This window comes from Dipteris shenzhenensis, chromosome 13 (assembly GCF_047967505.1).
Source record: "Dipteris shenzhenensis isolate YYH24624 ecotype China chromosome 13, Dip_SZ_1.0, whole genome shotgun sequence".
Taxonomy (NCBI): Eukaryota; Viridiplantae; Streptophyta; class Polypodiopsida; order Gleicheniales; family Dipteridaceae; genus Dipteris; species Dipteris shenzhenensis.
The window spans coordinates 33074627-33095837 of record NC_141608.1 but is presented as its reverse complement, the minus strand read 5'-3'; the positions used below and the strand labels follow the sequence as shown (position 1 = coordinate 33095837).

Below are 21211 nucleotides of genomic sequence, written 5' to 3'. Positions count from 1 at the left end.
AGAAATAGCCTCTCAAGCTTTGGCCTTATGCATTATGAATTGTGTCACTCTATGAATTAATTTCTATATCCATTGTACAAACATCACATGATTTATTTATTTTTTGACTCACAAAACCACACACCCACCCATTTGGTACTACCGAGGGGCCTCGCCTTGTGCCTATGCAGCATGTTGCAAGGGATCGAATGAGGGCCATCACTTGGTAGGCAGGTAGTCCTACCACTGGGCTGTCGTGGCGTCTTGACATCACATGATTTTAAGCACACCTATATTTCAAATTATTCAAGTATGATGGTGCTATGTGCACCATGATACTTGAATAAAATATTGATGAGTATCCATTTTAAAATTGTCTAAAAAAAAAGTCAAAGATCACATGACTTTCAGGACACCAATATTTCCTAATGGCCAATTAATGCCTTGAATGTGGACTTATGAAATGCCTATGTCCGAAGTGGCAATAAAATCTTGCCTTCCTTCAATGAATCAAGAAACGCATCTACTCAAGGAATTGAATATCTACTTAACTTGTTCAACAAATAGCAATGACGCCGCTAGATCAAGCTTCATTTTGCTTGCATGGTTGGCGGTCCCCTTTGTACACATCTAGTGTTGGTTGCACGGTTGGTGGTCCCTTTTCTACCACATTTACTGTTAAATATTTTGAGGAATAGATGTCAGCCGTCTTTTCTCTTGCTAGGCATTTCTATGGCTCTCTGTCAGACGAGCACGCCATTTGCTCACTCTAAATAGTTTTTGGTGCATGTATTGCATGTTGGATGAAGGTAGGCTGTTATCGATCAAATATTTGGCAAAAAAACAAGTGTTTTTCTTCTAAATCAATCTCATCCATAGGACGCATTGCTTCACCCTCATTGATTTTTATGCATGTGCAACTTGGTCATAACTTTTTCCGTGCTGGCATGCTTATATCTCAAGATAGTTCAAGGGTTTGCAGATGGGTGCATCTACAATGAGGGCATCTTGGAGAACAATGCACATGAGGAACTTAGATGTGTACTCAAGAAACCTGCCCACCATGATGCAATTCAAGGAATTTGGATCAATGCATGTTCCTTTTCAAACCAAGGAAATCTATTTAGGGAGAGTAGAGGTTCTTGAATTGCTCAAATGTAGAGAGTTCTTCAATTGATGATTCGAGGGTGATCCCAACCCACATATATATGCCACCAAGAGTGAAATCGAACATGTAGTTGTAGGCATTTGGGCCTATAAGTGTAATGTGTCACGGTTATACCTTATTTAATGCAATGTGTCATGGTTATACCTCAGAATGTGGAGACTCCTTTCAATTGATGATCTGAGGATGATCCCAACCCACGTATATGTACCATTAAAAGTGAAAATTGTAGTTGTAGTCATTTGGGTCTATGGGTGTAATGTGTCTTGGTCATTCCTCATTTGATGCAATGTCAATCCCTACATTGATGTGCAATTCTCACCAATAAAACAATCTTGTCCACAACTTTATAACATGAGTCCTCCAATCATTCTAGCCTCCTCTTTGGTGATTAAGAATGAAGACTAAGTGCCAAACAATGAACATATGTGAGCATGTTGTGGATGCTTCCCTGCATTAAATTTAGGGCCTATTAGCAATGTCTTGTAATCATGTGTGTACCCTATATCTTGAAAAGTGGCTCCAGCACTTTCTTCCCTGTAAGGACTGTCATAAGAATCTTAGGATTACAACCACAATATCATGTTCCCCCTTGGCATCCATTAAAGTAAACCTTATAAAGCTACAGGTCATAGTCATGTGTGTACCCTATATCTTAACAAATGGCTCTATTTGCCATGATTATTACAAGCTTGGGTCTTTAATGTAATATGACTATGTGTGCCATCAAACATGAGCATGTTGTGGATGCCTCTGGGCCTATTAGCTACAGTTCATAATAGCTTGATAATTAGCTTTATGCACCACGATCATTACAAGCTTGGGTCCTTAATGCAACATGACTTCATGTGTCATCATGTCTACTTTTACAGGATTGTCATGAGAATCCACATTATGACCACACTATCTTATTTCCACAAGGCATACCTACAACCATTAGGATATCTTGAATAACCATACTAGTACCACACATTCTTTTTGCAATTGAACTAGTATGAAAGAGATAATCCAAAAGCTTGCACACTCATACATTTTTATATTTACATACAACATAAATAAAAAATGAAATGGGTACTATTTAGCAAGAGTTGGTTTTGAGTGTAGAACTTTCATGTAAGAACCAAAGGGACCCAGCTATGATTTATCATAAAGCCAAATGAAAGAGGATGGAGGAGGTGATGTGAGTATGGAAGAGGAGGCTCACAAGGGCAGGTGGATGCTCCGAAGGTGAGAACAATAAAAGATTCAAAAGGGAGTTGGAGGCTGCAAGGGTGAGGAAAGAGAAGGCTTTAACAAGGTGGGGTGAGCTGAAGCATAGAGGAGAAAGAGGGGTTTAACATTTTGTGAGAGGGTGGTGGAGTTTTCATTATTTTGTACTCTTGAAAAGTGTAGCTTGTGGCAAGGCACCCTTTTATAGATCAAGCTATGTGATAGTTTTCTAGGGAAAGTAGGGTTCTACAAGGTGTTGAACAAGGCCAAATAGTAAATCAATTGTGCTCATAGAAGCATTGAATAGAATTGATCCATCAAGGGCACACAATGAGAGATGAAGGACATGCACTCCCACCTAATTATGTAATTGAAACAGATTGGGAAATTGTATTCTAAACCAAGGGATATAGGAATTATGAAACAAACCATTTTGCTTTTATGAAGCTCCTATGTTAGAAAGAACTAGAAAATCACAATTGATTACAAGTGTATCAAAGTGGCAATGTTGCCCACAAAGGTCCATATAGCACATCCTGGTCCTAACCAACCTCATCATCCACATATGTGAGATTTATCAGCCTCTTTTTTATAAGGGAGGGGGGGGGAGAGAGAGAGAGAGAGAGAGAGCTATCTACCCATAAGAGTTGCCATGTCTCGTGTGTGACAAGGCGATACATTATAAAATGAAATGTCAAGTCGTGTGTATCATGAGACTAGCCAAAAAAAAGATGATTGTCACACTTACCATCACTCTGGGAGACAAGAGTAGTGATGATGTCCCAATTTCAAGGTATGGAAACCACTTATTGCATTCAAAGGGCTTAGGATAGGGAGATTCCACAATTGCGACTATGAAACACCAATGTTTGCGAGCCACACATTTGAAGTTTTGATTACACTAGGTTCAACCAATACATAAGATACCTACATTTTTAACTACAACTAGTTCAACTAGCAATTGGAAAACCAAAAAGATAGAAGAGAAAGCAAATGGAGATCATACATACATTTTTAACTACAACTAGTTTAACTAGTAATTGGAAAACCAAAAAGATACAAGAGAAAGCAAATGGAGATCATACACTTATAGACTGAGGGTCTTTTGATTTAGCTTCGAAGACTTTGATCAATGCCTTTCCATCTCGATAAACAATGACATTGTGTGTCCAACCTGTTTCTCCTTTGTTTCAGGGGACACCAACATAGCTAATGTCGCCCTCTTTGCAGCTACTTGATCTAGGCTATGCACCCCTTTCATTTTCTGTAGGCCATTTCTTAGGGCAAAGAGCATCACCTCTTGGGCGTGCATCTCTCGAGGTGTTGGTAGGGTTGTTACTCTATAAACTTTAGGGTATAGGCTAAAGCTTGTGAAGACTCAAGATTGGTATTCACCTGAATGGCATGATGTTATTGTGTCAAATGCTCCCACCAATCGTGACACCACAATTTAGATCACCTTCTAAGAATTAAAAGTGCTTGTTATCTTACAGTGATTCGAGCAAACCTAAAAAATTTATGATCATTTCTTTGCCTATGGAAAAACCATTCAAAAGTAGTAGCCTAGTATAACTTTGGTCAAAGATGAATGATGGCTAGAGAGAACTTATATGGTTAGTTCTGAGTAGGATCAACTTGTTGGGGACTCTAGACTGATATCTAACCCCTAAACTGGGCCACAAACTTCAGATCAGCTAGGAGTGGTAGCACGGGAGGACTAGGAGGAGGAGGAGGAGGAGGAGGAGCTCAAGTCTCTCTAGAGAACAAATTTTTCTAAAACATGGCTTCTTCCTTCAAACTCTCGCAACAACGATTTTTAGTGGCCCTAGCTCAACTAGGAGTGGGAGCACGGGAGGAGGAGGAGGTTTCTCTAAAGAACACGCTTTTATGAAGGCTTCTTCCTTCAGATTGGTTGTGGTCCCCTGGTTTGGTGAGCTTGGCCACACATTGTGTACTTAATGGTTTGTCCACAGGGGGGTGTTGGAGGTGGTGGCCTTCACCCCTCACTTGGGCGAGGAAGCAATAGTTAAGGTGGTTTAATTGAAGGGGTCGTGTGCGCCTGTGAGACGTGTACATTTTGAGGGATGATTAATCCCATAGGCAAATGTGTGGCCTAGGTGCCCTTGGATATGTAGATTGATGGAAGACCCTCCTCATATCCCTCCTAGCACTTTTGGGAGTTGAGGAGGTACGTGTAGCCAGGAGGCAGAGATTAAGACCCTTGCACTTGGCGCTTCTTGTGACACGTGGCAGCATCTGGGTGTCTGGACCATCAATTCCCATGATGTATCATTCCACCACATCACTAACCTACTCTCATCCAAATATTGCATATCTGCTTGGAGTGCCTCCACCCAAGCTTGCTCTTTCAGCTCTTTCTTCCTTCTGTACCTAGAGGCCTCTTAGCTTGGCTGTAAGTCTCATCTGGGATGATTGAGGAGTAAGGGAGTGGTTTTATAGGGTGGGGGGCCAATGACAGGGTTTCGATTTTTGTGTTTAGTATTAACTTGTTTTATGGATGTCACAATGTTGGAGTATCTAATTAGGATAGAGTTATTGTCAATTTAGAAGTAATTCAAAGCACTTTTATAATCTTTTGCCTTTAGAGATTTGTCATTGATGACTTTCATAGGGGATCTTTCTCATGCAAGCATACATGTGATCTTCTTTTTCTTAAGATGTTAACCTCCCCAACAATAGTGCCGAAATGTCATTATTTTTCTCTCTTTTTCCATGTTTGGGGTTTTTATCACCTACAGTTATGTTGTTTCTCCCTGTAGCATAGACATCCAAAAGTGCTGCATAGGTTTTTAGGTCATTTTCTAGTGAAAGATGTAGGTTTTTAAGCATGGAAAATGGTTATTGTGTGAGCTTAGGTGGGCAAAAAAGGTTGTTCTCCATAATATTTCAAGAGTTTAGAAAAGGCACATATGGTTTAGAAGGACAATAGGGTCAAGAAATCTAGTTAGGGGTTTAACATTTAGAGATAGTTATGGGTCTAGGAAGAATGAAGGGTTGAGAAAGAGTCGTAGGGTTTGAGAAGTGGAGAGCTAATCTCCTTCATGGATAAAAGAGATGAAGGGTTGAGAGGGAGTGAACAATGGAGAGGAGGTGGGAAGAGGAGGGGGAGGAGGAGGAGGTGGAGGAGGAGGGAGAAGGAGGAGGAGGAGGAGCAGGGGTGAGGAGGGCAGAGGAGGAGGGGAGTTGAATTAGATGGAGAAGGGAGTGCAAGAGTATGGGTTGCAAGGTTGAGGGCATGATAATACATGCTGATAGAGTAAGGAAGATGGACATAAAGAGATCAAGCACAAGAACTCTTGAAGTGAATTGAACCCAAAGACTCTAAGCTTCTTTCCATTAAGAGATATTTACACATGTTCATGAGCTTCTATCTCTACACAAATTGTGTGTCACTACATAGTGTATGCTAAGGATACTTTGTCTCTACCCAAAGTGTATGCCCCTACACAAAGTATAGGATCTTAGTCTTGCTCTCACTGTTTCTAGTCTTTCTCTCCCTAGACCATGATTTTGTAACTATGTCTAGATATTTTCTACATAAGTTTTTGGCTATTACTATCCTATTAGATCCATCAAATATACTTTTATGCTCAAGTTATTACAAGAATAATTGTGCCCTATTGCACGTACACAATGATCTCATGTTGATTGCTCTTGATTGTGCTTTTGACCCTTGTTGTCATAGGGTTAACAACACAAGTCACTTTAGATAATTATATAAAAAAGATGCAATAGTCTTGCACTTTCCTAAGCAGCCAAGATTCTTTGTACCCCCATTCATTTTGCACACCCCCTTCTCTTTTTAAATCTTCTAAATCATTACCAACTGTTCTCTACTTTTCCTCCAACATTCCACCACTAGTTTTCATCCACCCTTCCGTCATCACTTTTCCTCCATTGTTCCTTGTCCACTTTTCCTCCACCACATCTCTTCCACCTCTCCGCCACATGTCCCCCACCCCACCTCCACCATCCATCATCGATTTCCTTCCACAAGCCTTACCATCATTTCCCTCTCCAAACGTGCTTCATTCTCCCCCTTCTCCTTTCCCCCACCTCCTTCAACTACCTCCCTTTCTCATTCCCCTCTCTTTCCCTCCTTCCTTTCTCTTCCCCCCCTCTTTCTTCCCTATTTTCCTCACAAAATTCCCCTCATAGCACTCCATTCCCCCTTTCTTTCCCTCCCCATTCCTCTCATTTTCCCTCTCTTCCTCCCTCTCATTCTACTTTTCTCCCACCCCTCCCCCTTTTTTTTCACCTCTCATCCCCTCCGCCTTTTGCGCTCTCCCATACTGTTACATAGTTCCCCCTCCTATACCCTTACAAAGTTTTTCCCCCTTCCTTATTATGGTTATTTCCCCCCAGCCCCTAGTCCACATGACCCCCCTCACACTATGTTCACTTTCGCCCCCCTCCCCATTCTACTGGACCCCTTTACCTATTCCATGGCCCTTGCCCACCATTATCATCCTCCTCGCCCACTGTGTTGCGGCGTAATTGATAGAGGAACAAACTTTGTTATGATGATATGATATGTATATTGATGAATGAATCCCACATTGTTCACCAAAAATCCACACCCTATTACCCTCAAGCTAATGGTCAAGCTGAGAGATCAAACAAGTTCTTATGCTGCACCATGATGTGCATGATTGAGTCCAGTTATAATGACAGGGAGCATAAACTCACCGTAGCACTTTGGGCTTACCGAATGGCATATAAGGTCGTTGCATACCCTTTAGCCTAGCATTTGGGGTAGAAGTAGTTATGCCGATGGAATTTATTATTCCAAGCCTCAAAGTTGCAGTTAGGGATTGGATATCAAATGAGGCAATCCCTGAAAGGTTAATCGAGCTTGAAAAGCTTGATGAAAAAGATTGAGGGTGGCCTATGGCATAAAAATTGAGAAATTACACCACAAAAACTGCTTTAAAGACCTAAAGGAAGGTGACCTCGCATTGTTATATAGCATAATGAACACAAAACGTAAGTTCAAATATTGAGGAATGGGTCCATATTGGGTTGTAGAAATCACACCCCAAGGGTCATGCAGAATTGTGACCCTTGACGGTATTGAAATGGAAGGTTACATCAATGGTAGTAAGCTTAATTGCTACTATTTTCTATTAACAATTCAAACAGTACAAGCCATCCATCAAGAAGAATAACTCAAAAGAGAAGTCACTTAAATGAAGCAAGTGATAAAGGAAGCTAGGGTTTCTCAAGCCAAAGTGAAAAATTTAGGGCTCATAACGATTTGCAAAGCATTCGTGGAAGGATTAAACCCCATGGATAATCTTACCTTTGCCCCAACAAGGGTACAAATAGATTTTTAGTTGTACAGGGAAACCATTTTCTCAGTAGAAGCCTTTGTCGACTCTGGTGCAAGCCATAACTTGATTTTATATGAGATGTGCACTTGGCCCTTGACATTTAAGGTAACCCTTGAACCTATGTCTATCCTGGTACGTGCAGTAAATGGGAAAATCTCACCCGCAATAGGTTGTATTGAATTACCTCTATCTGTAAATAACCATCACGTGGCTAGTAAATTCTATGTTATGCTAGCATGTGCTATGGAGGAATATGTTATCCTAGAAAGAACGTGGTTCTAGGCTATTACTGCCAAATTGATTGTGGCAGGATTCTAACCAACGATGGTCACATCTCAATCATCACAATCAGCAATGGGACCTCTCGTCCCATGAGTCCATAAGCCTCAAAGGAAGCTTCAAATTCCAAGGGGAGAGGATTATAGGTGGGGATCAGAGGGAGACCTATGCAAATGGATTGAGAAAATTAGTAATCCTTGATGGTAGGATTAATGAGACCGGGGAACAAGTTAGAAGTGAGGGTAGGATTAATGAGACCGGGGAACAAGTTAGAAGTGAGGGTAGCTCTAAGATTGTTGAGTGATGTGGAATTGGCAAAAGGCATGAGTAAAGTGACATTGAAGTGAAAAGAAATTTGTTTGGAGCTTTGGAAAGGTTAAGAAGGTCATTACAACAGTGGGGATGAGGGTAGGAGATCAACATGGAGAGTGGTAAGATATGATAGGTTAGAAGCGAGACGGGTCGTGTGGTCTTCCAACTAGCCTTTTGCTTGGTGAGGCTAGATGAATAAAATAAAGGTGGGGATGTGGATGATGTCATGCCTTAAACCGATTTTATTATTGCTTTCTTCTAAGTTGGAATATGTTTTGGTGCCTCGTAGGATATCTCCCTTGCTTCAAATGGATAAGATTGAGGGCTTCTAAAGTGAGGACAATAGACCATCAATGGCTTTCAAGGGATGACTACCGATGAGGCATACATAAGGAGTGAAAGCATCTATCCTGATTATAATACTTACATGGATGGAAAAATAGAATATATTTTTTCATCTCATGACATATGTGGTGCAAGAGTTTTTCACCCTTGGATTGTCCCCAATACATGGTTGATTTTAATATATAGGATTATTGGCTTCCATCGGGTTTGTGTGAATCGTTCAAATGACCTTTATCTCGTAGGACCACTATCTGGCCTTGGTAAAGTACAATGGTGCAATGTATTAGGACTTCAACATTCATTGCCTCATTTGTCTAGGCAAGCAATTGGAGTCCTTGCATTGAGATTGCTACTTTTTGGGATTGTATTTGGTACATTTCTCCTTATACTAAAGGTATGTGGAGATATAGGCACTCTTAAGGTCCTTGTACTGGAAACTAATCCATTCTTGTAGAGGAACGTGTTCATTGGCACTATATCATTTCTCTAAGACTTGGGCTTGAGCAATGGCTACTTATAACTTAGTGTAAACTTGGGCTTGAGCCATGGTTTCTCGTAAATTAGTATAGACATGCTCCTTGAGTAGGAGAAATTCCCCAATGAGTTACTCAACATGGAAAATGTGGTCTAAGTTGTTTGCAGCTCAACAAGCTTGTCCTAATAGTTTTGAAGGTACTTCTTTGTGGATGAGAGTGAATCAAACTTGCACAATTTTCTGCATTTGTTGACCATAGATGTTACGAAAGTTATATTTCTAATATATCTTGCTTTGGGTATTATTATATTTTAGTGAAGTGTGACTATGGCAAAGTATTCCATAGGAACGCATCGGACACAATGGGGGTCCTAGTGGATGCTTTGTGTGGTTAGTTCGGGATGCCTAACTAGCTTGTGTTTTGCCATGCTAGATGGTTAGTATTGTGGCTGATTCCATGTTAATACTGATGTCATTGGTGTTGTGCTTGATTATTGTACTTTGAGCACGGTTCTGTTGGGATCAGTTGATTTGGTGATTCGTTCAATGATTGTTAATAACTAATGTAATTGGCGGCTTGAGTACAGGTAATGGAACTCATAGCAAGGATTGAAATGAGTGCTAGGGTACTGATCGAAGGGTCATACGGTGCATCTTTTATGGCCATGGGCCTTGTATTTCTTAAATATTGCAAAGTTTGAGTAATATATTTTAGAGAGGACATAAATAAAATTTGGGCCCAAAGACGCTATGTAAAGCAAATCCCTTATTTTAGAAGAGAGGGATAATTTTGACTTCTTGTGCTTTTATGAAATATTATAAATACTCTAGATGAGAAAGCATGAGCCACTCATCTCAAGGGAGGAGGTTGTACCGAGTCTGCTTGTCGCGATCATGGTGTGATTGTGCTTCTTCTTCTCCAATTGAATTAAGTCATGAATTTGTGTAAAAGAGTCGCCCTTTTGGTTTCAGTGGTATCAAAACCTTGGTCACGCTCTTGTGGAGGAAAAGAAATTAACGCAAAAACTCTCGTGAAAACTCTCATGACACGAGCTCCTCGAAGTGGTCTACCTTGGAGGGGAAAGAGAGGGGCCGATTCAAAAGAGAATCAAGAAAAAATTCTACCATCACTCTGCAACCTCAAGCATGCAGCACATCGCCAGTGGACCCGCACATAGCCCTGCCACTAGTGAGCATCCCTTATAAGCTATAATCTCTGGCACTTTCCTTGGTTCTCAACCCACACACCAACAAGCAGTCCCATCAGCGAGATCAACCACCCTGTAATTAACTGCTTGGGCCACGCATCCCTACAATCTGTTTGCACAGTACCGAGCCCTCCTCCCGTCACGTAGTCTACTGTACTGTCTGCAGCCATTGCATGCGCAACGCTTTTTATGCCCCATCAATTCTACTGCACGTATTATTAGCCACCCCTGACTCGTTGGCTGCGCCTTGATGTCACTGCACCGATCTCAGTGCCCACAGCCCACCATTCAATCTGCCACTGCACTAGTTTTCATTGCTCTGCCCGTGCACAACCTCCACTCCTCACTCTTTATGGAAGCCTCAGCCGTCTCTATTGATTGACCTCTGGCCAACTCTGGATCTCATTGTCTCAATCCCTGCACCGGCTCCCATAGCCTCTACTAGCCCTGTGGTGCTGTCTACGCCAATTCCTGCAGCCATCATCATCTCTATAATAAAACATTCCTGCGATGGCATTTCCATGTGGAAATGCACATGGAAATGCCATCGCACGCCACCGCCTGATTCGTTCCCACTCATCAATGCTACCCACACCAGCAGGTGTGCATCTAGCGCTTCACCGCCCCATTGGAGACGAAAATTTGGGATCTCCAAGCGGGCATTGCGATGCCACAATACACCCTCACCTGCTGTAGCTGGTAGAATTCACAGCAGCATCTCACCAACCAAGGTGGCACCATCGAATCCCAGCGAAGGTTCTATAGAACGTTGCAAGGAATGTGATTTTTTGAAACGAGCATACCTCCTGTGCTCCGAGGTACGTGATTTTCTTTTGCTCTTTCTCAGCTTTCTTCTACAGCTCCATCCTTCTTCCACAGCTCTCCGTCTTGCATGCTAATCTTTTCACGTTGGTTTTGTTGGGTGTGGCTTCCTGTGCAGGTATTGTGGAGCGTTGTGCGTGAAGAACGTACACCAGGACGTGGAACGCTTGCGAGCGCGACCTAGGTGGGAAACCAGTTCTGTGTGTTGAAGTGTTTTGTCTGGAGGGAGAGGGGAGAGTGAGTAGAGGAAAGGAAGAGTGAACGGAACGAAGTAGATTCCTCCCCTAGTCCAACAGCCTTTGTTGTGCTTGCATCAACGTTCGTCTGCTTTCTCTAGACCCGGTCTAATCTGCTTCGACGAGTACGATTTGCTGTGAGGGCCGAACAATCCCCACCTACACGTCCACCGGAGGTCGACCAAGGAGCTGTTCCGCTCTGTGCTTTACCATTGCTTCTAGTTTCGTACAGCGTTGCCCGATAATCATTTCATATGGGTTCACCATCTATGGGATCGGCTATGGATGTAGCCTGTGTTTTGACGAGTAGATTTAATAGTAGTTCAGAATGGCTCGTTGAACGGGTAGGAAGCTCTTGCTTTCTGCACAGGGGATTGAACAGACTTACACATGTCATTTATGTTAGTCCGGGGTCGTGTGAAGTGCATTCCTGTTTGTTGCTACTGTATTTTGGGAGAATTTTCGTTGCTGTGTGCATTTGCAGTTTCGTGTGATTTGCGGATTTCATCGCTCTGGAATTGTGTTCACGTAGATCAATTGCAGTTTCGAATTGGCAATAGAAATTAGATCATAGAGTTACATGCAAGAGTGACCAGAGTTCCGAGAATGACAAATCATCACTTACTAGCTCTAAAGTCCTCGTGGTGGTTGAAGCTACCAACATCTCCGCAATCTTGTCAATCAGTTGTCGTTCCTCCTTTTTTGAGCAACCCTGCGTATGGAATTCGAATGACAGTTTCCAATTAAAAAAAGAAACCCAATTCTCAAGCGCATCTAGAGAAATCAAAATGCACTATATGTTTGTTCCGGCTCATCCAGACCTTCCTATTGAGTCTGATGTGAATGTGTGTGTGTGAGAGAGAGAGAGAGTCTATTGGCAATGATGCATTCAAAGATTTTATATCATTCTCTTAAAAAATGTAAGATTTTATATTAGTGATGTATATATAGCCAGGATGTCTAGCGATTGAATTTTCATTAGGCAGGTAGCATTGTGACATAAAAGGGAAATCTGGCTTCTCATGAAGCCACGTGTCATTTCATGAAACAATTATTCGATGCATTATTTATTTTATAATTTGGCAAGAAATTCTTCCAACGGAATTCTTCCAACATAACTCCAATCTAACTTCCTCGTTCTCCTCTTCTCTTCCACTCTTGTCTTTCCTCTTCGAGTGCCTTTTTGTTCTAGATTTTCCTCAACGAGTCTGGTCTCTTCATCCTGTCATCAATCACCAATCTCCCATCGTCCGTCAGTGTATCTGATGACAGGCCTGTGGAAATAAGTTTCACCATTGGGGAAGTCCTCCGCCAGAGTCATGAACGGGAATGCAACGTGAATACCTCCTGTGTCTGATGTGGAGTCTCCAAAGTTGAAGATTGCTGGAAAATCGCATTTTGAGGATACATGACTGGGCAGAAGGAGAAGCAAGTGTAACACAAGGCATCTGGCGTGAGATATAGCTCGCATTTTGAGGATACATGACTGGGCAGAAGGAGAAGCAAGTGTAACACAAGGCATCTGGCGTGAGATATAGCTCTCAGCAGAGCATTGCTCATCGTCGCCGTCTTCGTCAGTTTTCCCATCCCGGCGAAAGGGGTTCGATCAATGTGGAGCTGCCTCTTGTGTCCGTAAGGCAGCTGCGGAGAGAAACTTTACTCCATATTCACCTGACAGGAACATGAAGTAGGTAATCAGCAGAAGGAAACTCAAACGCGGCGCGGTAACGTGACTGATGCAGGGGTGATTGATAGAAGTCTCGCAACCAATCTGTACTAGGTCTACAAAAGTTCTTTGCAGAGCTCCGTGCAAACCCTTACAGGTACTAGTTTATTTGTGTCATCTTCATCTTTATCTTCATCGTCATCTTCGTCTTCATCATCTCCATCTCTCTGATAAGAAAACTAGGTACTTCGAAGCTCACTCCATCTTCCTCTCCCTCTTTGTCTCCATCTCCATCTCTGCTTCGTTATTCTTAATGGCCTTGTTTCATATTGTGTAAGATAGGTCTCTGATTGGGCCTTCACTGGTATGGGCCCAAAGCATAGACTGCTTCTCTATAAGCATTCCTTAGGCAGGGTTGGAATTGCAGTCCACAAAGGGTTGACACAGCTGAAGGAGTTTGAAAAAATTCATCCTCACATGGAGGAACGTCCAAATGAGCTTCCAGTGTCTAAGATGAGCACATTGATCCAAATGTATGTTGAGAGAAGGAGTTTGAAAAAATTCATTCTCACATGGAGGAACGTCCAAATGAGCTTCCAGTGTCTAAGATGAGCACATTGATGCAAATGTATGTTGAGAGAGGAAGCATGGCGGATGCCCACAAGGTATTTGACAAGATGTCAAAGCATGACGTGGTATCATGGAACATCATGATTCTGGGGTATGCTAAGCGAGAAGAAGGTGTGCAGGCTTTGGAGTTGTATGCACGGATGCAACAAGAAGGAGTCACAGCAGATCATCGGACTTTTGTAGGCGCATTGAAGGCTTGCAGTAGCCTGGGAGACGTACAAGAGGCTGATGGGAGCAAGTGAGAGTTGCAACAACAGTTGCTGCTGTTAGCAATATGGAGGTTGATGATTCCTTGAAAGCCGTCAAGGATAGACCTCTGATACCAATGTGAATGTGACTCCTCTACATTGCTGACACATGCAAGTGATACACTCATTGTGAGGTATTGGCTCTTGCAATGCGGTAATTGATCCTGAAGGCTGAGTGAACCCTCTTGCAAAGATTTAAACCCAATGGGACCAGAAACTAAGCCACTTGAAAAGTCCTGATATTAAGGAGGTACAATGTGAGTCATAGGGATCAAAACAGTTACAGTTGACTGAGCGTGGTAGACCCAAGAGACTCATCGTCAGTGAATCTCAGGGGCCTAGATGTCCCAAACGATGGAAGACCCATGAGAACTGAGGAAATTGAGGGTCCTTGTGGTGGGAGCCTGAACGCTCATGGGTGGAGGAGGATGTAGAACTGCCTGTGAGTGCTGCTGAAGGATAATTCACTACACTATGACCTGGACCAGAAGATCCCTGAGCGAACGATGAACCCGTGCTAGCAGCTACTAATAGGCAGGTGGACGGACTTCAGACTGTTGATGCTGTAAAAGAATTGCTTCTGGGTCTCATAACCGCTAATCCTCCGATGCTGCCAACTCTACATGATGTGGGCTTGATGCACAGCTTCCTCAAGGCGGTCTTGTTCCAACAGGAGATGAAAACAGTTCAATGCCATAGCTTCTTCCTTTTTCTTGTTTGCCTGCCGAGGCTCATTTTGGATCTCATGCTAGATCAGGAGCTACTTGGAAAGGAGTCAATTTTGCTCCTTGAGCACTTGAATGAAAGCTACAACATTGGACGGGCCCATGTTAGGTGATGCTAGACCCATCAATTGTTGCAACAACTACTGACAAAAAAAATCCTCGCTCATTATGCTGCTCTAATAAATGCACACGAGTGACGAAGGGAGCCAACCCAATGTGCAATGAAGGAAGGGAGAGAGAGGCTAATGGAGTAGTGTGCTGCCACTAGTCCGGGGACAAAATAGGAAACAACCATTTACCCTTCTTTGCCGACTACATCCCCGTTCTTGTGCCTGCTGCAGGCTTCAAGATCTGTGAAGGATGTTCCAAGGCTCGTTGTGAATGCTGGGACTCCCTTCTTCAGATCCAAAAGAGCCATGGTGCTCTGATACCAATATAACATGCAGAGACTTCTACCATGCCATGAACAAAGGGTTAATGAATGCATGAAGAAAGAATACATCGCACACCGGATGTCTTTAATATATTGTACACATGCTTATTTCTGATTACAAAAGCTGGAAACAATGCATGTTAATCACTGACTGTACATGGATACAAAACTGAATACAAAATGGATACAGATCAGTGTATCAAGCTGATGCTATGCTGCTACAAAACTGACTGAGATATCCACAATGGATGCAGAAGCTGAGCGTACTTGGGACAATCTGATGCAGGAAACTGTGCAGCAACTGGGCAACGTGAAGATGAGCAGCTGCGTGGGAACTGCTGGATATGCCAGTGGAGTAGCTGTGGGAGAGAAGCGCCCTGCTGCAGCTCCAAACGGTGACTGAAAAGGTGTCTGCATGTGTGAACTAAGGGGCAGAAATGGTGCATTTATAGGTGCAGGAAAGGGCCCAGTAGGCAGGCCATGGCTGGTTCCCAGTAGGTGATCTGTGAATTCGCAGCCATTTTCGGCTGGTCGAATCTGGCCAGGTTTAGATGGCCAATTGCTACTGTTTGGTGGCCCCTATTGGTGCACTATATGCTGCATTTGATCCATATTTGATTGCCCTTTATTGCCCTTCCCAATGCTGCAGCACACATGGCACCTCTTCTAGCTGTTTGATGCAGAGTTTTTGTCTTTTCAAAACTCCCTTCTGGAGGTGGTAACTAGTGGCAAAGACCCAACTGTTTGTCTAGCCACTATATCTCCATGCACCTGACACAGGGGTACAAGTGACAGAAGTTCAACGGTGAGCCATACATTTGCTCCTCTTTCTCAGGTGTATTGCAGTAGTACCAATTGGGGTCTTTATATAGGGGAGGGTTTGGTCTACCCCTGTTCAAATCTGGCCTACTGGAAGAGCATAGATCTGGCTGATCCAACGGGCTTTCCAATCTGTAAATGACAAGTTTTAGGTCAACCAACCCTACAGATTGCCCTTCATCACCCCCACCAGCAATCTGCCCCAGACTTGTGGTCCCATGTGCTGGCAACTTTCTATCTGCATGGCCTTTTGCTATGCCACTTCTGTTGCAGGTCTCCCAAACTCTTCTTCAGAAGAACTTGTAGCAACACCCCAACTGATCCCTTTCTGGTAAATCTGGAACTCCTCACAGCTGTCTTCAGAACCAACCTGTTGTTGAGCTCCATTCAGGTCCCAATCCCAAGCCTTCCAAGGTAACATGTGATCCCTCCTGTTCGCTGTTCAGAATCATGCCGTTGGTCCACTGCAGCTTGGTGAATATGTACATGAAATGTGGGAGCATGGAGGATTCCTGGCATGTCTTTGAGAAATAGCCTCATTGAGATGTCATCACGTGGAATATCATGATCTTGGCTCATGCTGAAGTAGGTAGTGTGCTGGCTTTGGAATTGTATGCACGGATGCACCAGGAAGGTGTCAGAGCAGACCATCGAACATTTGTCGTCGTGTTGAAAGCTTGCAGTAGTCTGGCAGCATTGGAAGGGGGGAAGCCACTTGATGAGAAATTTGCAAAAGTAGAGTGCCTAGAAAAGGGAAGAGCCATCCACTCCCAAGCAATAAGGAGTGGCTTTGAGTCCGATATATTTGTAGGAAATACCTCGGTGAATATGTATGTGAAGTGTGGAAGCATGACCGATGGACAGCGTGTCTTTGACCAATTGCCTTATCGTAATGCAGTTACATGGACTATCATGATCCTTGGTCATGTTGAGCAAAAAGACAGTGCAGTGGCTCTGGAGTTGTATGCATTGATGCGCCGAAAAGGTATCACAGCACATCATCGAACTTTTGTTGGCGCATTAAAGGCTTGCAGTAGCCTTGCAGCCCTAGAAGAGGGGTACCAGGTTGATGAGATAATTCAAAATATAGTGTGCCTGATGAAAGGTTGATGAAAGGTAGAGCTATACATTCTGAAGTAGTAAAGAGTGACTTTCAGTATGATGTATTTCTGTGGACTGCCTTGGTGGATATGTACACAAAATGTGGCAGTGTGGAGGATGCTCGCCGAGTCTTTGATGAATTGCCTCACCGTAATCTGAAAGAGCAAGGTCTGTCACCAGATAGTGTGATTTATGTGGCCATCCTGAAAGCATGTGGCAACACAGCATCTCTGGAGACTGGAAAGGAACTCTTTTGACAGGGTTGTGCTCACGAGGTAGTCTTATGAACTGCAATAATTGGAGCATATGTTGAACATGGGCTTTGTGAGGAAGCGCTAAACTGTTTTGAACGTATGCAACTGGGGAGTGTCTCAATGAGTGATCCTAGAGTTCTCTTCCTTGTTTGGGCTTTGCAGGCCGTGCCTGGCCATGTGGCAAGTTGCCACTAGCCCAGGCTCTCTTGCCGTGAGCCTGACTTGCTTCAAGTCCATTTAACTGACCCAATCCTTGCCCCTTTCCATTGCATACCAACCCAAGCCACATCTGCCCTTGTACTAGCACTTGTGCAGCCTTAGATCTAATGCTCTGTGTTTGTGCAGCCGTTGGTGCTGATCCATACCATAGGTATGTCCGATCCTGGCTGTGGTCTAGCAACTCCATGCTGTTGTCTCCTCCCACGTCAACAGACTGAATCCATATGGTTCTTTTTAGTCTCCTCTCCCAGGTTGTAATAGTTCTGAGCCCTCTATAGGAGTTGGCACGTGTTGGTTTACTGATTAAACATCATCACGAGGAGGTGCCTATGGTATGGATGCCTATATCGAAATAGAGCAAAAAATTCAAGGTTGCACAAATGTAGGCAAAAATCAATGAGCCGGAAAATATTACGTTTGACTCGTATGCTGGTATGGAAACTCTAGAACAAGGTTAAGAGATTCATGCAACTATGACTAGCAACAAATAGGAGTCACATGGGTGTGTCCAAGGTTTGAAAATGGTGGCTGACGTTATCAATAAGAGATTACAAGCAGGAATCTATGGTTTGGTACTGGCTTTGGGCACCCTGCTCCATGTTTGTGTCGTAATCATGGGCTTCTCCATTCAGTTTATGGCAAGCAGTCCTCTATTTTAGTTCGTGGTCCCTTGTGCTACGTCTATTTAGCTGCTTCTATAGCGTTTGTCTCCTATGCTAGGTTTCGAAAATGGTGGCTATCGTTATTAATAAGGGATTACAAACAAGAATCTATGGTTCGGTACTCGCTTTGGGCATCCTGCTCCCTGTTTAAGTTGTAATCATGGACTTCTCCATTCAATTTATGGCAAGCAGTCCTCTATTTTAGTTCATGGCCTTCTTGGGCTTGCACTCTTAGTAAGCCTCTTGAGAGATCCTCTGACCTTTGTCAACCTGCGTGTTCAAGCTCCAGAGAGTGTTGTGAAGTATCCCTGGCCTCCCTGCTACTCTCAATGCAGCCCAAACCTGAGGCAAGATGGATGCTGATCATTGACCTCCGTGCTACGTGCAAGATAATACCTTGGCCCCATCGATGGGGCCCTGTTATAGGGCAAATGCCCACCTGATCAAGCCAACCACAATGTGTAGATACCCGACAAACAAGCCCTATGCCAATGGCGTGCCACATGACAGGAACCTGATAGCCCAATGAAACTCGTTACTCCTTGCAAACTGCTCATGTCCATTATCTGTAGTCTACCAGCATGTCCTCTTGCAAAGTACCAAGCATGCTTGATTTGTTTTAACCCAATCATTCTCCAACATCTGCAAACTTGAGCCTCAGAACTTATAAAGTGAGAACCTTGGGACTGCTTCACGTAGCTCTTCCCAACTAATCCCTTTCAAGTAAATCTGGAACTCTTCACAGAATCACTATCACTTTCTTGGGTAAAGAGATCCAATGATAGAACCGTCAGGAGCCACTCTTGTCTGCATCTTTTGGTTAGCTCACCTTTCTCCGCTAGCACCAATCCTCCATCGGTTTCAATCTGCACAGTGGGAGAGCTCCAATCTGTGCATTGAGTGTTCTTGATCTCTTCAAGCTGATGTAGCTTCAAGTAGTCAATTAGCTCGTGCGCCGAGTTGCTCCTAAAGGTACTTGTGCTTCAAAACCTTGTGGAGGTAGCTTGGTGATTCAGAGTTTTCAATTGGCATTAGCTTGACGTTCTTCTAGCTCGTCCTTGTTACTTCGATGGCCATGGTATTAATGCTTGCAATTTGAGCTGCTACGCATGGGTGATTGCCAACAACCTCAAAGTTTTATGTACTACAAAATTGATCCATTGAATTTTTAAAAATGCAAAATACTATGTACAAAATACAAAATCATACATTTCTAAAAACAAAGTATCATGTGCAAAATGCAAAGTGCTATGTTCTATATCCCAAACTCAAATTGCTACATACTATATGCAAAATGCTATGTGCAAAATGCAAAATCATATGAACCCAAGGAAGGGCACGTTCCTTGGTCTTATAATTTTTAGAGAGGAAATGTGCGACTCTTCCTCCACACGAATATGTGGTTAAGTTTATTTGTTTATGTGTTGGATACAAAGTGCTATTTGCTAAACACAAAAATTCTAGTTGATCAATGCTAAGTGCTAATTCTAAATGTAAAATGATATGTACGAAATTTAGAGTGCTATTTCTGAAATTCAAATTGCTACCAAATATAAACAAAGTGATAAATGAAAACTGCTATATCCCAAATTTAAATAGCTACAAATGTTTGGCTTAAGTTTCCCGTCCTTTGAGTTAGAATCACTATCACTTTCTTGGTTGAAGAGATCCGGTGATAGAACGTTTAGGAGCCAATCATGTCCGCACCTTTTGGCTAGCTCACCTTCCTCCGTTAGCACCAGTCCTCCATCGGTTTCAGTCTGCACAGTGCTACGCATGGGTGGCCTTCTTGGGCTTGCACTCTTAGTAAGCCTCCTGAGAGATCCTCTGACCTTTGTCAACCTGCGTGTTCAAGCTCCAGAGAGTGTTGTGAAGTATCCTTGGCCTCCGTGTTGCTCTCAATGCAGCCCAAACCTGAGGCAAGATGGAGTTGATCACTGACCTCTGTGCTGCGCGCAAGATAATACCTTGGTCCCATCGATGGGGCCCTGTTATAGGGCAAATGCCCACCTGATCAAGCCAACCACAATCTGTGTAGATACCCGACAAACGAGCCCTATGCCAATGGCCTGCCACATGACAGGAACCTGCTAGCCCTATGAAACTCGTTACTCCTTGCAGACGGCTCATGTCCATTGTCTGCAGTCTACCAACCTGTCCTCCTTCTGTAAAGTATCAAGCATGCTTGATTTGTTTCAACCCCATCATTCTCCAACATCTACAAACTTGAGCCTCAGAACTTATAAAGTGAGAACCTTGGGATTGCTTCACGTAGCTCTTCCCAACTGATCCCTTTCAAGTAAATCTAGAACTCCTCACAGAATCACTATCACTTTCTTGGGTGAAGAGATCCAATGATAGAACCGTCAGGAGCCACTCTTGTCTGCACCTTTTGGCTAGCTCACCTTCCTTTGCTAGCACCAACCCTCCATCGGTTTCACTCTACACAGTGGGAGAGCTCCAATATGTGCATTGAGTGTTCTTGATCTCTTCAAGCTAATGTAGCTTCAAGTAGTCAATTAACTCTTGTGCGCAAGTTGCTCCTAAAGGTACTTGCGCTTCAAAACCTTGTGGAGGCAGCTTGGTGATTCAGAGTTTTCAATTGGCATTAGCTTGACATTCTTCTAGCTCGTCCTTGTTGCTTCGATGGCCATGCTATTGATGCTTGCAATTTGAGCTGCTACGCATAAGTGATTGCCAACAACCTCAAAGTTTTATGTACTACAAAATTGATCCATTGAATTTTCAAAAATGCAAAATACTATGTACAAAATACAAAATCATACATTTCTAAAAACAAAGTACCATGTGCAAAATGCAAAGTGCTATGTTCTATATCCCAAACTCAAATTGCTACATACTATATGCAAAATGCTATGTGCAAAATGCAAAATCATATGAACTCAAGGAAGGGCACGTTCCTTGGTCTTATAATTTTTGGAGAGGAAATGTGTCGACTCTCCTTCCACACGAATGTGTGGTTAAGTTTATTTGTTTATGTGTTGGATACAAAGTGTATTTGCTAAACACAAAAATGCTAGTTGATCAATGCTAAGTGCTAATTCTAAAT

The 21211-nt window shown here is 43.0% G+C and overlaps 1 protein-coding gene across 1 annotated transcript; it reads left to right on the top strand.

Annotated features, from left to right (window-relative positions):
• The first annotated feature begins 15330 nt into the window (after positions 1–15330).
• Positions 15331–17263, top strand: LOC147895312 (putative pentatricopeptide repeat-containing protein At2g01510). The gene is made up of 6 exons (XM_087383450.1): positions 15331–15481; positions 15867–15891; positions 16179–16236; positions 16352–16420; positions 16536–16970; positions 17063–17263. Exons 1-6 carry the CDS (start codon positions 15331–15333, stop codon positions 17261–17263), a joined length of 939 nt encoding a protein of 312 aa, XP_087239576.1.
• The last annotated feature ends 3948 nt before the right edge of the window (positions 17264–21211 follow it).

Excerpts from the sequence above, each read along its gene's own strand:
- LOC147895312 (XM_087383450.1), top strand. The coding sequence starts at position 15,331 with ATGGATGCAGAAGCTGAGCGTACTTGGGACAATCTGATGCAGGAAACT. Across the intron at positions 16,237-16,351 it reads CCCCAACTGATCCCTTTCTG|AATCATGCCGTTGGTCCACT; the intron begins GTAAATCTGGAA and ends TTCGCTGTTCAG. Across the intron at positions 16,971-17,062 it reads CCCTAGAAGAGGGGTACCAG|TATGATGTATTTCTGTGGAC; the intron begins GTTGATGAGATA and ends AGTGACTTTCAG.